This window comes from Anastrepha obliqua, chromosome 3, assembly GCF_027943255.1.
Source record: "Anastrepha obliqua isolate idAnaObli1 chromosome 3, idAnaObli1_1.0, whole genome shotgun sequence".
Classification (NCBI taxonomy): Eukaryota; Metazoa; Arthropoda; class Insecta; order Diptera; family Tephritidae; genus Anastrepha; species Anastrepha obliqua.
In genome coordinates, this window is record NC_072894.1 from 99,446,213 (window position 1) to 99,466,066 (window position 19,854).

Sequence of the window (19,854 nt, forward strand, 5' to 3'; positions counted from 1 at the left end):
TGATAATTCGCATAAAAAATCACAAGTAGGACCCTAAAAATAAAAAAAACCGACATTTTTTTAATTCTTAAGTTAAGAGCTTAAAAAAATATATGTATTTTATGGGTTTTATCGCATAGAAAAGAATATAGAATTTTAACAAAAAAATTGATTATTATTCTTAATAATATTTACCCATTTAATATAAAAATAGTTTTAATTTTAAAGCTTCTTTTTTATTGAGTTTGGGAAACTCAGAAAGTTAAAAAATATATAAATTTTTTATAAAGCTTCACTAATTTCACCAAGTTCATCATACTCCTCGCATAAAAAAGGATACTTCCTATTACATTAAGTTTTAATAACCAGAAAATCATAAAAAATTGATATAAACAAAAATTGAAGAAGCCAAAAAAGCTTATTCAACTGCAAATACAATTGAATGACTATAACCGCGTTGGTGTGAAAAGTCTACTGAGGCGAAAAATATATAACAAGCAAAAAATATGTAGATGCACATCGAAAACCAAATTATAAACAAATGAATGAATGAGAATTTAAGTGAAAAGCGCTCACGCGCGAATGAATGACTCGCCAACACAGTTACGCTTGGCTAATTGCCCGCGGTTAGGTTTAGCATACCGCAAGCGCATCCAACTTTCTAGTAATGCACCCCAAACACCTCTCTCTCTCTCACCCGCTCTGCCAACAAAATGTCACTCAAAATGCTTAAGAACGGCATAGCCGTGTGAATTATTCGTAGAGAAACCAAAAAAGTCGCGACGATGAAGAAACAAAATCAAAGAAAATTGCAAAATAAATAAATTGAGAGAGCCAACAACGCTTGTATAGAAAAGAAACGGTGTATAAAAAAATACACATACTCATGCACGAATTAACTTGAATGCCAAATAGAAATCAAACATTCCTTTTGACCAACCAAAACAAAACAAAAAAAGAAAAAAAAAAAAACAACAGAAAATAGTGAAAAATAAAAATAAATACAAAAAACAACTAAGCAAAGGCACTCTTATACACCGTCTACGCACACACACCCACAACCACACACATACTAGCCAACACAATGCTGCGTAGTTGTGTGTGTTTGGGTCGTGGCGCGAAACGACGCAGCTCCTCGCTAGAGGATACCTCATCGTGCCGGTCATCAGAAATTGAACGTGTCGCCAAACGTATGGAGACTATGACCGTCTACACGAAAACCACATCGGCATCAAAAACGACAACCACAACAACAAGCAAACTGCAGCAGCAACAGCTGCAGCAAAGCAGCGGTAGCGGGCGCAGCACCACTTCCAGTCTATTGCAGTTCTTCCAATCGAAAACGTGGTACCGGCATTGGCGTAAAACGGAACGTTCGATGAGCATGTCAAAGACCGAAAGAAGTGAGTCTTACGTAGTAGTCATACATATATATTAATATATTATATATATTACATCCTACGAAAAAATTATAGCTGCTCAACATTTGGAACAATTTTTACTATTTTTCTATTTTTTAATTTTCGATATTATTTTATTTTTAATATTATTTTTTTTTATATTTTTATATCATATTTCTATTGGCCCATTGTCTAACTAAGCTCCATATAAATCCAAATCGCAAACCTTATATAAGAAATTGCAAAATTGGGCAAATTTTCATGAAAATTGTAAGATTTTTTAATTAAAAACACAAAATTGAGTGCGCAGTTTATAGCCTATTAAATTTAAGTAAAGTGAAAGTTTGAAGTTTGCTATTAGAAAATCTCGTTGATTTTTTATGATTCTTTTTCTTGGCGGTGTTGCACAGTTTCCATATAAGACACTGACAATGGAAAAAATATTAAAAAACAATGAGAACTTTGAGACACTTTAAATTTGTTTTTTATTATACATGGGCCATAAAACTGCGTAACCAATTTTTTTTTAATCTTTTTATTATAAAATTAGAAATTTTAATGAAAATTTATCGAATTTTTATTAATCTTGTACAAAGTTGAAACTTGATATATTATCGTATTTATTATAGAAAGTCGATGTGTGTAAAAAAAAATTTAAATAAAAATTAAATAAATAGTCGAAATTTGTCAAAATATTGAAGTGCTATGTTTTTCGCGTACTGTATGAGAATTTTAAAATATTCAAGTGCGTGTTTAATGAGTGAATGGTAATGGTAGAGTAATAGTAAAGAGTACAGCTACATGTATACATATTAGGGCGGGTCGATTTAAAAATCGCTCATTGCTCTATGAAAATCGTATTCTAGGGATCAAAATAAGAAACTTTGCCGAAGGAACCATACCTCTAAAACGAATTCTGATGTCCCCACAAAAAATCCCACTTTGACCCATTTAGAGTGCTCCAATCGAGTCCAAATGTATGACCGACCCCCACTAACCTGGGCGGCCGATCCACCCATGCCAGTGGCACACCCCCTGGAACTCCCCTGGGGGGTTCCCCATACAATCATTTCAAAATATCACCATTTTTGGCCTTTACATGAGAAAAGAAACTAAAAAGTTCGACCCAAATTAGGGAACATCAGAATTCGTTTTAGAGGTATGGTTCCTTCGGTAAAAAGTTTCTTATTTTGATCCCTAGAATATGATTTTCACAGAGCAATGGGCGATTTTTTTGCCTCCCCACAAAGGCACTAAAAGTTCGACCCAAATTGGGGGATATCAGAATTCGTTTTAGAGGTATGGTTCCTTCGGCAAAGTTTCTTATGTTGATCCCTAGAATATGATTTTCACAGAGCAATGGGCGATTTTTTTGCCTCCCCACAAATCGACCCGGCCTAATACATATACATGTAAATACATATTTCACTGGTGTGTGTAATGCAAATCACGGAACTGGACGCATAAAAATGCCAGTTGACGAAATCAAGCCGTCAAACGCGTAAGCAATTAGAGTTTGTGGTTGGGTGTACTTAGATTTTTGTGTGGTTCGTGCTGTAAAAAAAAAAATTGAACTAAATTTACCTGACTATAAAAAAATTATGTTCAATTTAAGCCTACGAAGTGCCGTTCATTAGCCTCTGCGAATTATATAGTACTCCATAAATATAATAACAATAATGGATAAGCAGCCTTAGCATACAGGTGGGAGTTGTTTCACCAGATATAGGCGAAATTAAGCAAAAGCAAAAACCTCAGCTACCTAAGCTAATAGGCAAAATAATGAATATTTTGTATTTTTATATGCATACTTTTTCTATTTTAGGCGCACTTGGGGTAGAAAATAAAATTAATATTTATAGTTCACGTATATTTTGTGGTCACTATAATACATTGGCGGCCGCCGTAGCCGAATGGGTTGGTGCGTGATTACCATTCGGAATTCACAGAGAGGTCGTTAGTTCGAATCTCGGTGAAAGCAAAATTAATAAAAACATTTTTCTAATAGCGGTCGCCCCTCGGCAGGCAATGGCAAACCTCCGAGTGTATTTCTGCCATGAAAAAGCTCCTCATAAAAATATCTGCCGTTCGGAATCGACTTGAAACTGTAGGTCCCTCCATTTGTGGAACAACATCAAGACGCACACCACAAATAGGAGGAGGAGCTCGGCCAAACACCTAACAGAAGTGTACGCGCCAATTATTTATTTATTTTATAATACATTTCTCTAATTTTAGTCTTAACTTATGACGAAAGAAGGTACACAAAAAATATATACATTCGTGAATATTTGATATAAGAAACTAAATATGCGTTAAACGTGACTGTGTAATATACATACAATATAGTTACGTCATGGTAAGTTGAGTGTTGTGTGGATCGACGTGCCTACGTAATTTGTGTGGGTGTATGAAGCGGAATAGCTGTGTTACTAAAAGATAAAAGGATAAGCAAAAATTACGTCATAGCTGCATGCACGATGACTAATAGTGTGCGTACAAACAATTTCTACTTTTTCTTTCTCATTTCAGTAGCAGAAGGTCCTGCAAGCTCGAGTTTCTTTTTTAGCAGAGTGTAGTTTTTACAGCTGTCGCTTGATAGAAGTTAAGTAGGGACTTTGAAATTTACTGAAGTGAGTTCGATTTCACTCTAGAACTCTAACACAAAAAATAAAATAGTGTTTTTTTTTTAATTAAAAATTAAATTATTATAAATTTGTAAAAAAATGTTTTGCCAAATTGTAGTTCTTTTCAATTGTTCAAAAATTATAATCCAGGATGGATTATTAATTTTTTTTTTGTTCAAACACCCCATTCTTTGGGAGGCACTTACACAACTTGGTGGAAGGTTTTCTGCAAGCCACTGTTCCACTGTTTTTATAAATTCTTATACTATCGTGAGTTTTTTTTATAATAAAACAACTAAGTATAAATATTGTAACGACAAATATGTATTTCGGTGTACTAATTTACTGAAAGAAATTCTTTATCATATGAGCCACTTTTTGAATATATTGTATAAAGTGCTTCCCCAAATTGAGGTTCTTGAGATTTTCCGCCAGATTTAAGTGAACCAGTCCGTAAGCCGATGTGATAAGTGTTTAAATGAACACCTTTCCAAGTTTCCACTGCGGCGTGATGACAATCCTCAAATGGTAGTCTTTGCTGCTTTTCACTATGTACGTTTTATGAATTTGTTTTTAATGGAACGCCAATTTCTATGGCAAGGTTAGGTTAGGTTAGGTTGAAGCGGTTGTTCACTGTGCGACACACTCAGGCTCATGACTCATTGTAATGCCGCGTGGGAAACTAGCCCTTATACATATATAATTGGCACCATTTTTGGCTGTTTGGCCGAGCTCCTCCTCCTATTTGTGGTGTGCGTCTTGATGATGAAAAATGTTTTTCTTAATTGTGGTGTTTCACCGAGATTTGAACCTACGTTCTCTCTGTGAATTCCGAATGGTAGTCAAGCACCAGCCCTTACCCCTCCTAAAATCAATGTGTACTTTTCAAAAATTTTGTAAGATCCTTAATTTCGTCAGGGCCGAGATCTTCCAATTTATTAAAGGATTGTCGACCCAAAATGGCGAGTCTACGTCTGGATAGAGCAGGACAGTGACACTCTTTCTCTTCCTCATCTAAACAACTTCTGCAGAAGTCATGTGTTTGCTCACACATTCTCTGGGCGTGCCGAATTAGGCAGTGCTCCGTAATAACTGAAATCAGTGTGTTAAGACTGTGCTTATCTCTTCTTAGTAGAAGTTCCGTGCGTTTAGCATTGAGTGTCGGCCATAGCTGTCGGGCGACTTTGCAAGTGGCTTCATTCCGCCATCTTTTATTCGCTATTTTTACAATTTCTTCAAGGATACGTAGTTTACATGTTTGCTAGGGTATGCCTATATCATTGGCTATGTACTCATTTGTCAATTTGGTACCGGTTTTCGCTAGTTCATCTCCTCTGCAGTTACTCTCAATGTCACAATGGCCAGGATCCATGCTATCATTAGGTGAAATGACTCAGGCATCTCGTTAAGAGATGCGCGGCATTTCATGGCTACCTTGGAGGTTGTCAACTGTCTTGTGAGAGATTTAATCGCCGCCTGGCTACCAGTGAAAATGTAGATACCATCTCCAGGTATTGCATCACACTGTACCAGTATCACAGCTTTCACTATTGCCATCAGTTCAGCCTGAAAGACACTACAGTAGTCGGGAAGAAGAAAACTGAAGAAGATTCCCAGATGCTCGGAATATACACCTCCGCCCACCCTGCCCTCATCTGTGTATACATGGATGGACTCGCCCTGTCTTACCACGTCCCGCTCTCACTCTTCCCTCGAGGATAGGAGGGTCGTGAATTTTGTAATGGCAAGTATGTCTATGACAAACGCGGTGTGCTCATTTTTATTTACTACAAAAGTGTCAGGTCTATTGTGAGTTCTTGTGGTACTCATAAGGGTTGTTTTGTCATAATAGGGAAGCACGTTGTTGCTCTAATGCAGTGGTTCTGGAACATATCGGTAATAGGGTCTCTTCTCACGGTGAAAATAGTTAATTTGAGCGAGTCGGAGGTGTATAATTTTTGCCACGGTATTGTACCGTTTACGTTAAGAAGAGTTTGTTAACAGAGGACATCCAGCCAAAACATAGTTCAGGGTTTCGCCACGGCCGCCACTCCAACGACATATGTCTTCCGAAGCGTTGGGCTCTTTGATGACGTACTTTAGATAATTTCGTGCATCTTGCATAGCAATTATAGCGTTTTCTTTTTTTGCCAATTTTTTTTATTCATTAGCCATGAGTGCGATAGTAATACTAATTTATTTGTATTAATAATTTATATTATTAATAATCCACGGAATAAGAAAGTTAACTGAAAAATTTTAATCAACAACATATGAAAACGCCTGCTGCTGCAAGGGAAAACATTCATGAATACTAAAATTTCTCAAATGGATGGCGTTCACAAGCAGTTTTCCTCATCTGCACTCAAAACTATGGCGAATTTTGTCTATATTTGTACCAACAGAACCTTACACAAAATTTGCTTTTTGATCTTTACGAGGTTCAGTTGGTACAAATACAAACAAAGGTCGGAAATCCATTAATTTCATCCAAAAAACGCCGCATGAGTTCCGCCAGTTCCTTTGTCCATGAGTCCATAAAATTACCATAATTTCAAGGCATTGAAAAATTCGGTAGGCAAGCTCGTCTTGTGGTCCTTTGATGACATTTTGATATCTGCGGTCGTTAATTGTGGTCTTTTCATGTCATTCGATTAATTCTCCTCAATAAATTGTGATATCCAGATATGTTAGCCAAGTTTGATTTTTTCTAATGTTTGTAGTATAGATATTAATGGTATGTAGCTTCGAGATTTCACACTTTTCATAATTTTGTCACTATTATACATTTTTTTTGTGGGAAATTATATTGGTATCAGTTTTTGCTTATTAGCTTTTTTAAATATTATCGATTACAGTTGTATTTTCCCCAATTATGGGCTGTGGACAACCTTTTCAGCTAAGAAGTGGACAGATCACTATTTTATCACTATTATTTAATTGTTTTTAATATCAGTGGCCTTTTGTTACCTAGTCTGTGAGAAACATAGACTGAATAAATTTAAATTAAATTGAATTCAAGAAGATTACCCAAACATTCACTTTTTTGCTAAGGAAATTTTCACGTTATTCTACATCAGCTTGGCCGCCAAGATTGCCTGCTTTAACGCCATGGGAGTATTTTGTATAGACCAATCTTACAGACAGAGTACATGTGAACAGGCCCGAAAAAATTCAAGCTTTGAAATATAATATAATTTTCGACCTACGTATATCCTCAATTATGCTTAAATATCGTTAAAATATTTTGCAAAAAATCAAAATCTGAAAGCATGCATGCCGGTAACATTTTTCTACTTATTTTCCAACTATTATTTATAAATTGTAGGCTGAGTATCTGCACATATCCTCATCATTTTCTTGTATTCGTAGCGGAACATAGGGTGTGTTGCTCTGCACATATACGCCATTAAAAAAAATTGTGTTCTCACTTCGAATATGTAGGGGAAAATGGGGAGTTGTGAGACACAGGGAGTTGTGAGACATTGTTACCTTTCGGCATTATTCATTTGTTTACATTCGATTTTAAGTGTCAACAAGTGTTCTCGATGCGATCTCACTTTTCAGCTAGCATTGGTCATATTTACACGCATTCGACGCGTCTCTCCAGTTACTGTGTTTTGGAATGTCTCGGTAAGTTTTTTTCATCAATTGTTTTGCGATACATTGGATCAGTTGTTATAGCAAATTGCAAATGTCAATATATACACAGATATATTACAGAGTAAAACAAGAAGATTCATATTCATGTCTCAAACCAATCAAAGCAGGGGTGCCCCAGGGAAGCGTACTTGGCCCTTTATTGTATTTGCTCTTTACATGCGATCTGCCATGCAATTCAAACTGCGTAACAGCTACTTTTGCCGACGATACAGCTATTCTTTCGATAGGAAACACGGAAAACACATCGACATCACAATTACAATTAGCCATAAATGAAATATATGACTGGACCAATAAATGGCATATTAAATTAAATGAAAGCAAGTCTGTGCATATAAATTTCACCCAAAACAAAATTAAATATGTTCCAATATATTTAAATGGTAGACAGGTTCCATACTCAAATACTGCAAAGTATCTGGGCATGACTTTAGACGCCAAGCTAAGATGGAAAGCCCATGTAAAGAAAAAGAAAGAAGAAATGGAATTAAAATACAGAAATATGTATTGGCTTATGGGAAAGGAATCAGCACTATCCACCAATAATAAAATGATTATATACAAACAAATTCTGAAGCCTGTATGGTCCTACGGCGCACAGTTATGGGGTTGCTCCAGCCAAAGTAACATTCAATCTATACAAAGGCTCCAAAACAAAATTATTAAATGTGCAGTCGGTGCTCCGTGGTATATCCGTAGCTCCGATCTTGAACGCGACCTAAATATTGACTCGGTGGTAGACACGATAAAAAAGCTAGCAAAAGCCCATGATGAAAGGTTAAAAAACCACGTCAATACGGAGGCCATTATTCTCGCTAATCCAGCTAATTGGAGAAGAAGACTGAAACGCAGAAAGCCCAAAGACTTAATGTACTAACCACACCTTAGCGTTAACTGTTGTATATACCTTATTTTCTAAATTCTAAACAAATTGCTCGTTAGTTAATAAAATTTTTTCTTTGTAACTAGTCGCAATGTAAAATAAATCAAAAAAAAAAAAAAAACTTGGGCATGAACGTTCGCTGTGTTTATGACTACGCGGCCATTTATAAAAAAACGATTTGGGGAGTTGTAAGACAGCAAATGTGAGGAGTTGTGAGACATCGTTTTTTTCGACGTTTTAACGCATCTTTCATAAGTATCTCGCTATATTCATGCATTGTTTGTATATATATCATCTGCAAAGGTGCTATGCCGAAAAAGTTAAGCAGAAACAACTCCATTCATTGCAATGTATGCGATCGAGCTGTGCACCTAAAGTGTGCCAATTTACGAACTGGTTATTATACATGTTCTCACTGCGAATCATCAGATTGATGGCATTGCATTTTTTATACACTTTTTTATAACAATTGTCTTTTCTTTTTTATTTTTCATCTTAGTAAAGAACTAACAAATAAAATAAGTCATTTTTATTGATTTAAGCCATGGTGTCTCACAACTCCCCACATTTTGGTATTTTGTATTATATTTTATATTATTATATACAATTTTAATTTTAAGGAAAATTGTAGTTTTGTTAAATAGGCCATACCAATAGCTTCCAGTATTCATTGACTAAAGATTCCATCGTTGACATATGCAGAATATTAAGATTTTGAGTAATACGGGTCCAAAAACAAAACCCGTCTCACAACTCCCCATTCTCCCTTATTTAATTCGAAGTTGAGAAAGCAAATTGATCTTGAAGGACCCTGCACTATTTCAATATCTGGAGTTCGATAATTGTTGTTTACGACCATCCAATATTTGTAACCAAAAGCAGGTGCATTATCTACAGCAGCGTATAGTACATAAGGTGACGTATAATTCCTGGCTGACGCAGCCATAGAAAAAGTACGCATGCGCCAAACGCAAGCATTGACCGACTAATTAGCGTAAACTCTTCTTCTTCATATTATCTTGTTTTTGTTGTAAAGACGTTTTAAGGAATGCTAAGTATAGCCAAGGAACGTTTTTCTATTTTATATTCAAATATTTTCTACGTGTCTATGCATGTAATAAATCTAATGGCATTAAACAAAATCCCAAATATATATGGGTTTTTTGTATATGGAAGCCACTCGTGTCTGCATAGCTTTTTTGACATAAACCGCATAAATGTATTAAATTTTCGAACTGCAAAAATCAAAAATTACTCAATCGATTTGCGTACTTCTTTTTGCTATAAAACTCCCTATTCCAAACTAAAGTTTAAAAAATATAATATTACATTATAATATTAAAGAAATTAAAAAAATGCTGTTTATACAGGGTGCGTCGTCTTTTATGTCGGTATGAAAACATTGAATAACTTTGAAAAAAAAAACTGATTTGTATAAGTGAGGTATTTTTATTTGGTTTGGTTATTTACAATTTATTTATTAGCAATCTGCGATATTTTTTCTGCATTATTCATCACCTTGTCAAACATTTCGGGTTTTATAACGTCGATTTCGCCATGAATGTTTGCCTTAAGCTGGTCAATAGTCTGCGGCTTGTTCGCGTAAACCTTACTTTTCAGATAACCTCACAAAAAGAAGTCCGAGGGGGTTAACTCAGGTGATGTGGGGGGTCAGTCGATGTCGTCTCTTTTTGACACGTTAATTTTCGTTGCAGAAATTCAATTGTTGCATTCGCAGTGTCTAAACCTTTCTCACGCATTTGCGGGCAGACATAATGAGTCACATCTATTGATATCGGTTTCCATCGACCGTTTCGTTTTCTCGGTATAAATATGGCCCAATGATGGTTTTAGCGCAAATGCCGGCCCAAACAGTTACTTTCCGGTCATGCAATGGCATTTCATGGATCTCGTGTGGACTCTCAGTTCCCCAAATGCGACAATTTTGTTTATTCACGCTGCCAGAGAGGTTGAAATGTGCCTCGTCAATCATTAAAATTTGCTTCCAAAATTGGGTTCAGTATCAACCATTCGAGCGACTGTTTGGCCGTATTCCAAGCGACGTGAATGGTCTGTCGGCAATATTCTTTGTGTCAGTGGCACTTTATACGGAAACAAATTTAAATCGTCCTTTAAAATGCGCAACTTTGTGGTTTCACTGACGCCAAAATGCTGAGCGTGACAACGATATGACACTTTCGGCTCCTGGGCAACGCTCTCCCTCACTGCTTCAACAAGTTCATTGGAACGTCTTGGTCGTTGATGATCGGCATGTTGACGAGATCCTACTGTCTCGTGCTCAAAAAAGGTCGACACTAAACGACGAATAGTTAGTATTGCCAGAAGATGCCTGTTTGCCGTCATACTTTTTGCGATATGCGCGTTGAGTTAGATAGATCTTCTATTTTCGACGTATAGCGTCACTATTTCAGCGCATTCTTTCGGTGTAAAGCGATCCATTGTTGAAATTGTACTGAATTGACGTATCGAAAACATGTATGTTGAGGTCGATCGGTCGGCAAATGACAAAGTTATTCAGCGTTTACATATCGACATAAAAGATGGTGCACCCTGGGTGTATGTTCGTATCGTGCCAAGCTCGAGTAAGCGAAAATTAACTTTCCTGGAATTTGTATGTTCGCTAATAACTATGCACAGAAAGTTCCAATTTAAACAGGTTTTTTTTTATATTAAAGCTAATCTTTTTAGGAAGGATCCTCTTGATATCAATTACATTAATTTATAAAATTGAGATGTATATGAGCACAAATGTAATAAAAAATCAGAAAAGTAATATTCGAATTGCAACAAAAAAAAATACTCAATCGATTTGCGTACTGTGTTTTTGCTATAAAACTTTGAAATATTTAGTATCACTCTACATTAATTAAATTGCTGAATTATTTTATATTACTATTGAAATTGCAAAAAATCAAAAAGATAATTTTGCTGTTTGTATGTACATATGTTCGCTGTGTGCCGAACTCCAAGGAAAAAATGACTAACAACAAAATTCCCATCAATAAAAACTGAGCTAACAAATTAACTAAGCTGCTCAAAGACAAATTACAAGAACATGAAAGAAATATGCTCAACAAAAAGTTACAACGACTTTCAGCTGATAAGAAATCCAATTATTCCCCATTCATCCACAATTCTCCAATTAAAAAAACAAATAACTCTTAAGTTTGGGCAATATTGAAAAGTCTGAAGTTTTCGCTCAAGACTTTGAAGAGATACTTCAGCCCCATGAAATAATTGGTAGCCTCCATAACAGCCTCCTGTTGTGCAAGAATCCTATGAAATTGTACCATTTACGTTTTTAGTAATAATTTCTCAAATCTCTAAGCTGAAGGTTTAGCCTTATAACAGCTGAAGTTCTGAGAAACCTTACACCTCAAAACGGAGTGTTGAAAAAAAACTCTTAATAAAAAAATTTAGAATCAGATTCTTAAACCAGTATTGACCAATGGCGTCCAGATGTGGGGATGCCCAGCGAAAAGCAATGTTGAGTTAATACAACGCTTTGAAAATAAGGGGCTCCGGCGTGGTTTGTTTCTAACGACGACATATGCACAGATCTGCAGGTGAACACAGTTATCGACTCAATAAACTCTATCGCTCGATTTATTTGGAAAATTCATATTAGCTCAAAAACAAGAGATATCCAAATGCACAGGCAGAGAAGGGCAATTCTAATTCTCATTCTGTTTGTACGGTAGACCCTAATAATAATAAAAACAATTTAAATTTGTTAATCAAATATATTTTCTGGAATGCACTTCTTACTGCACCAACATAATTCGTACTAGCATAATTGACTGAGAATACATACTTCGCTGTTATGAAATTACGAGTGTATAGAATTGCACTGAGGAGGTTATCGGCAAGACTTTTCCTATTAAACAATACCTTAAACTGCTATAATTACTGCCACACTTTATAATGCAATTAAATAAACTAACACACGAACTGTTCACAATTACCAGCGAATTGTCACTTGTCAGAAAACTTTCGTAATAAGTTTGGATATCGTCAGCACGACATCTGTACAATCAGCAGACGTTTACAGAGACAACTTTCAATTACAGTATTATTTCCACCTAACTTCAAGTACTTACCTACATACATACATAAGTAGATATACGAGGAGGGGGAATAGAAGTGCGGAAAGTTTTTTCGCACATTTTTTACCCATATCTACGATATATGTGAATTTGTATTAATGTTCACGGTTGACTATGAAAATTTATGTGCATAGTCCCATATGCTGAAACGATTGAACATTCCGAATACGCTACGAGATTGAGTTGCTGAATGTACGCCGGGGATGTCGTTAAACACATTAAATCCCAAAGGCTTCGATGGGTAGGACACACTGTGCGCATGGAGGAGATCCCCCCTCAAAAATCCTTTTTAACAATAAATTCACTAACCCCGGGCCCGAGGATGTGCAAGATTAACCTGGCTAGACCAAGTCATAAGCGACCTGTTAAAGCTACGAGTTAGGAGCTGGAAGTTTACAGAGGATTGTGGACGAAGCTTAAGCTCCTGATGACTAGCATAGAGAGAAATCGAGTTATTTCTAACTAATGAGTTCCCAGTCATTTTTCAGTTGGTAGAGAGAATAGCCAATAGTTGGCTCTTAATGCGATGTGAAGAAGTTTCTGAGCTTCATGTTAAGCAAGGGATAGTTCCCAGGTATATTTTTGGTACAAAAAAGTTCTCATAAAATCATTTTCCTTTTGAAAGCTGCATGGAAGTACAAAGACTTCATTTTATTTATTCATTTCAAAGCGAAAACTTGAAGTGACTCACAAATTGCGTTGATTTCTGGCAATTTTTCGCTAGCTGCTTAGTACATTTTTTCCTTCTGACGAGTGCTTGACATTTTTCACGTACATGGAAGAAAACAGTCAACCTCGGCAGTAAAACAAAAAAAAAAAAAATAGAAAAAAAAATGTCAAATTATTATAATTTGTGAGCTTCTCTAAATTTGCACATATTGCATCAACATATAAAGGGTCATACAACTACAGGAATTAGTTCCATTAGCCTGAAATATTAGTCCTCTTTCATAAATAACCAATCATCGGCCTTGAAAAACACAGACGCTATTAGCAATCTTTCCTACAATGATGGACTCTTCCTGGCAGCAGACTATTGTTTCATATGAGGATTAAAGGTTTCATGTACGATTACAAATTGGGGACAAAAAGTTTTCGTATCATCATGAAACTCTGCAATAATCGCTCTTGAAATGCGAACTGTCTTGTGCTTGTATTCTTCGTTTAACATTTTTGGGAGCCATGACACAAAAACCGTCTCCATATTAAAATTTTTGGTGCGTATATTGACGTGGGACAGTGAAGTCTGGGAAAAGTCAGAGAGATGGCACTACTGGCGCGATTTGTGGATATGTTTAGTTAGCAGCATCTCTTGGAAGAACACATGCGAAGTTTCAGTAAGCTCAGTATATTTCTTTTGAATCGGGGAAATCGAGTTATCTGCCTTTTCCATCACGACAACGCACCAGCTAACGCTTCAGCAATTGTGGTCAGAAAATTAATGGAATAGGGGTTCTACATAACTCATTACCCATCAGCCCTATTCTGCAGACGTGGCAGAAGCAGATATCTGGGAGTACTATTTATTCCCCAATTTGAAGAAATGGCTGGCGGGAAAAATATTTTGTTCAAACGAGAAGGTGATCGCAAAAACGAAAGGGTATTTTTCAGACTTGGACAAATCTTATTACTTTATTAAGCTCCTTCGAACAAGTATTTATATTATATATTCCGTGGACAATTATTTTGAGGCAGTGAGACTTAGTGACAGATCTTATTTTATTTTTTGCTATTTAGTTTCAACTGCTTGTATTTAAACGAATGTGTCTTCCAGAAAAGATGGTCTATTCATATGATTATTTTACACACTAGTAACTGAGGGTGAACTACTGTCTCATCAAGTTTCCATTGCCTCTCATACTGTAGATGGGGTATTATGGGCAAAAAATACGAAGTCCTTGATTTACTTTTTTCGATAGCAAAAAATAGAAAATAGCAAAAAAACACGTTAACCTTTACATGTATCTGCTAGAACCAAATGAGGAATTTGAAATGACTGATGGCGCCAACAAATTAGCAAACCGTAAAATTCAAATATCAAATTTATTTTAGTTAAACCTGCTTTGCTTTCAACCCAAACATTTGAGGCACATTCAACATTGGTATTTTCTCTTACTCGCAATCGATGAACTCGAAATGACGATCTCTTAACGAGAATTTGTGCGAAGTATTTTTCCCATTAAATACTTAGTTTGATGCCTATTCGCTTTTAAACGGAGAGAAAGCAGGCACAGGTAGGTGGTGTTGCCTAGCGACTAGTAATTGAAATAAAAGCTTCACTGTGCTTACTAAAATTTCCATTGCTGGGTATCCATCCATACTCAAGTGTCTCTTTAAAAATTGTATTTCCATTGTATGTGTGTTTAGAAAACTTTGCAGACAACAAGTTTGAAATGCTTTGTAAGTTATTTAATTGCATCGAAAATGAAGGCACGTACGCTGTTGTCAACAAATTGTTTAGGAATTAGTAGCTTTGAAGTGTGCAAGTCACTTATGAATCACGTTCGTGAATAGTGAAGTATTTGGCTTTAAATTTTTAATTGAAATAATGAAAAGACATACAAGGTGGCGCAAAATTAATCACGATATCGGAAAATTTAAAATTTTTTCTAATTTAACGCTTTTGAGTTAAACAGCTGCCGCATATAAACAGACAAACAATGGAGGTCAAAATGAAGATATCCATCATCAAAAAAAAAAAAATGTTTGTTTTATTTAGTGAAAAAGTGATTCGAAAACTAGTTAAGGAGGATTCATTTTGCGTATTTTATTGAGATAACTGTGACATGCCTCTGCTGAGCTGTCCCATAAGAAGCATGCTCAGACTCCAAGCAGGCTGATTCTTATGCCCAGGAAAGATATTTTCTACTATCCAGCCTAGTAGTGAGTTCGATTTTTTGGCCCATAGCGCATTGAGATGTCTGATGTCGTGGTTTGTTAACGTCTGCTATTCTTTCCTCACTTATTAATTCGTTTTGTGTGTGGCGGGTGCAGCAATAGATTTTGAACTGAAATACTACGTGCATCATCAATTTTTTTTGTAGATGACATTCTCGATTGAAAATAAAACCCTATTTAAGAAAAACACCATAATGCATATTTTATCGTTCCTGGTCCGAATTCCAATGATTTCTGTTAGCTACTATGTGTCTGATTTGGATCCAGACGGCGGTGGAAGGACTTTCGTGGGAGCTTTTGCGCACCCAAGTTTGACGTGGGCGACCTCTGGGTCGACGTCCATTGAAGAGCCATTTTCGCTTCCGTCTTCTCTACAAAACAGTATCCATTTTAATTTTTTTATTTCGCAATTAATTGGGCAGCTTTTAGTGAGTAGAAGAAGGTCAATATATGGAGATTGTTCTTTGCCAATAGATACGGAATATAATTGCGAGGCACTTGTTGACAAACGTTTGAAGACGTCGACTTATGTGGTTGGACATATCGAATTTGTAGGTCTATAAAGTGTTTAACATTCCATAATTTGATATATATATAGTTGGCGCGTACACCCTTTTTGCGTGTTTGGTCAAGCTCCTCCTCCTATTTGTGGTTTGCGTCTTGATGTTGTTCCATAAATGGAGGAACCTACAGTTTCAAGCCGACTCCGAACGGCAGATATTTTTATGAGGAACTTTTTCATGGCAGAAATACACTCGGAGGTTTGCCATTGACTGCCGAGGGGCGACCGCTATTAGAAAAATGTTTTATTAATTTTGCTTTCACCGAGATTCGAACCAACGTTCTCTCTGTGAATTCCGAATGGTAATCACGCACCACCCCATTCGGCTACGGCGGCCGCCATAATTTGATACTTTGATATAATCCTGCCCCTAGGTAACTTCAGTGTATTCAACAAAGCATCATCGGTTTACGGATCCCGACAGAACTGGTTACTCTGATGAACTTAATAAAAGACAAAACAGTCTTGCAATAAGACTCCTTTTATTTGTTTGTTATCTTTACCTGTCATGGATGTCTTTGGCAGCGATCTGCTCTTTCCAATCCAGTACTTTTAAAACTAAAATCAGTTTGGGTCGATATTTTTTATGACACCGAGCTGGCTGATGGCTTCAAAATATCATACACCAATAATATGGTGGTCCACCAAGATGTGCAGTGATTTTAATCTACGGCCAAGGCCGAGGTTTCAAAGGTTCGTCATTTGTTGGCCAGGAAGTTCTCTTATTTAAATAAATTTGCTATAGATATTTGCTTACTTTCAGCCGCGATGCTGCGCATAAACACATCCTAGGGCTGAATGTTTCTTTAGGCTAAAATGGATTGATTTATATATAGGCTTTGGGCTGATCTTGACTGTCTTCGGTTTGAAAAACAGGGAAATAATTCGACTTGTGATTGAACTAAGACAAGCTTCCAGCACTTTGTACGTAATCCTAGTGGGAGCCCAAAATCGACTCCGATCAGCTTGCAGCCATGGTTCGCATATGCAGCTGCGAGTCCCATCGCTTTTTAATTCCCAATCCTATTCTTTGAGAACACTATTTGACAAAATATCACTCGAGATCGCATTTATTGTTCTTTATGTATTACGCCCGAAGAAGAAATTGAATTACAGCGAGTCCTCAAGAACAATTTTTACGAACAAAAGGATAGGTAGAGGACGTCTCCGAGTAGTTTGATCTTGATCGAGACTTCAAAGTGACTCAGTATCATATGTTTACCCAGAATATTTGTTGACTCGCTCAGATACATTTTGAGACATTGTCCTTAACAACTTGGAATATCTTTTGGCCGTATTTCTGTTTCTTCGACCGTTCGATCCAACTGAATTTACGCAAGATTAGATGCATGTTGGGTTTCGAAAACCAAAAACAGAACAATAGTTAGTTATAATTTTGAAGTAGCGGGCTACTTTCTTTGCTTAGCAGCTTTCATTACGGGTACTAGTCAAAGGTACAATATCAGCCTTTAAAGCTACTGTTAACAGGTGCTACTTCGTAGTAAATGAGTAGGCAATTACGTATACCTATAAATACGTTATTCGACGAACAAAAAAGAAATACTATTGTAGTCTCTGGATATGCCAGAGACCTCCTGCCCGGCCAATGGCACCCCTTGACTGTTGCTAAAGAGACATTTTCCAACTTATTGCGCAGGAAACAAAAGATGAAGCTCCATTCCTTCAACTTTGTGGACGCAGTACAATAGGCGGCGGACTCACAAAGTCCTGGCGACTCCACGTCAATAAATGTGCGAACTCTGTATTACCGGCAATTGGATGATCGGCTCAAATGCGAAAAAGTTAGGTTTACCATTTAACCTTCATTGCAGACGCTGTAGGGACCTTTAACACTAGAAGGGTCGCGTATCTAACTATACCTTCAAAGACCGCAGCCGTCAATTTGACGGTATTAGAGATTCAATCAGAATGTACATGAAATTATTGTATATTTCGCTTTGAAATTAAACAAAAATATTTAAAATTTTATATTTATTAGTATTTAAAAATTAAGGATATCACCTAAGTCGAGTAACATTTGTAACATATAATATTTTTTTTTAATCTTTTATACATTTACCACAAACATATTTTTTACATATTGTGCAGTTTTCACACGTTCTATTTTTTTTACAATTATGATTGACTTGACATTGCCGCCTCTCATTGTTTGTAGTAGATTGTTCACTTGTTTCAAAATTACTTTCTTGCCTTTGAGTCGTAGCTGAAGTAGTTCTATTTTTCAAATACTCTGCACGTAGATCGTTCACTAATTGTAAGATAAAATCATGCCGAGAAATATTTATTCCCGTAACTTTTCGGTACAGAATCCATGAGTTTATAGCTGCTAAATCAAGTAGAAATTGGTTTGTTATTTCCAATATATCGCTTGGCGTATGGAGTAGGTCCTGAGATTTCTCTAAGTATATTTTGCTGACTGCAACGTCCTACTTCAAAAGCGTTCGGCGAAATACAAGTCCATTCTGTGCCGTCACTTGCTATCCGTAGTATACCGGCTTCTGCCCCCGAAGTTGTTCTAGATGAACGTCCACCGCGCCCTATTCGTCCGCTACTAATTGATCTACGAGAAACCCCTCGACCTCTGCGCAAATTTACAGTAAAAGTATTACCTGTATCAGGGACATCTGCTTCGGAGTCGTCTGATGAAGAAGTGACCTGCTCCGGCTGAAATTCTGCATCAAGGTTTTCAGAGAGATTCATTGATAAATCGTCAAAACTCTCATCACCTGATACATCTTCTTGTGTATCACACAATCGCGACAGTTCTTGTTGTATTTGGGAAGTAGTGAGACAGCGATGTATTTTTATAACCCACTAAAATATACCAACGTTTACAGTGTATGGAAAAGAAGCCAAGCAATAAGAACTTACACAGAATTCAAATACGAAATCACGACTGCCCACTAAAAAACACCAACGACTACGGAATGCGTTTTTCTCATTTTTTAGTTTTTTACTCTCTTCTTCCCATTTCTCCGATTCCAATTGAACACCTGTTTTGCTCTCTTTCTTGCGCTCAATTTTGTCGGTTTGCATTGAATGCAACCACAATTTCTGTCAGTCTGCTTAACAACGACTAAGTTTAATGTAAACAAGCAAGGCAATAACAAATTACACAGAATTAAAATTTGAAATTAAACGGATACTTAGTCCGTAGAAAGCATTGTTTTCTACTATAATCGCTACCGTCAAATTGACGGTATACGGTCTTATTAGGTATTTCTAAGGGAATTTCATAAACCACATATATACTAAAAGTTTTCTATAGTTATTTGAACAAACAATAACAAATTAGGAAAAGTAATAAAATATGAAAATGAACAAAAACATATTTTGCAAAATATTTAAGAATGAAATCGTGATGCCGTCAAATTGACGGCTTTGGTCTTTCTAGTGTTAAGAGAAGGATGCTGTTGACTAATTTCTCTGTAAATACTCGTGTTTGACTGTTAGACAATTAAGGTCACTGGGTGCTTCTCTCTTCGACAGCCTTGGGCAGTACGCCAACCTAAATCCTTGACTATCCTCCCTACATTTGACTATCCTATTTGACTTCAGCTGGGTGAAAGCTTGCTGACAGCAAATACTGTTGGGCTATGTTGCGTTCGACCAAATTCGCTTTGAGTCAAAGAGTTTGGGTACTATGCGCACACTTCTTGAAAAAAGTGTGTACATGGTGGAAAAACAAGTAAAT

General features: G+C 36.4%; 1 protein-coding gene across 1 annotated transcript; it reads left to right on the forward strand.

Moving 5' to 3' along the window:
- Window positions 1–669: 669 nt before the first annotated feature.
- On the forward strand, window positions 670–18,828 carry LOC129242134 (uncharacterized). Its single transcript, XM_054878693.1, has 2 exons — window positions 670–1,382; window positions 18,599–18,828. The coding sequence occupies exons 1-2, from the start codon at window positions 1,064–1,066 to the stop codon at window positions 18,826–18,828; spliced, it is 549 nt and encodes a 182-aa protein (XP_054734668.1). The 5' UTR covers window positions 670–1,063.
- The last annotated feature ends 1,026 nt before the right edge of the window (window positions 18,829–19,854 follow it).

Bases quoted from the DNA above. Each gene is read 5' to 3' on its own strand.
- LOC129242134 (XM_054878693.1), top strand. From the start codon at position 1,064: ATGCTGCGTAGTTGTGTGTGTTTGGGTCGTGGCGCGAAACGACGCAGC. The intron at 1,383-18,598 runs GTGAGTCTTACG...CTACTTCAAAAG, and splicing joins CATGTCAAAGACCGAAAGAA to CGTTCGGCGAAATACAAGTC.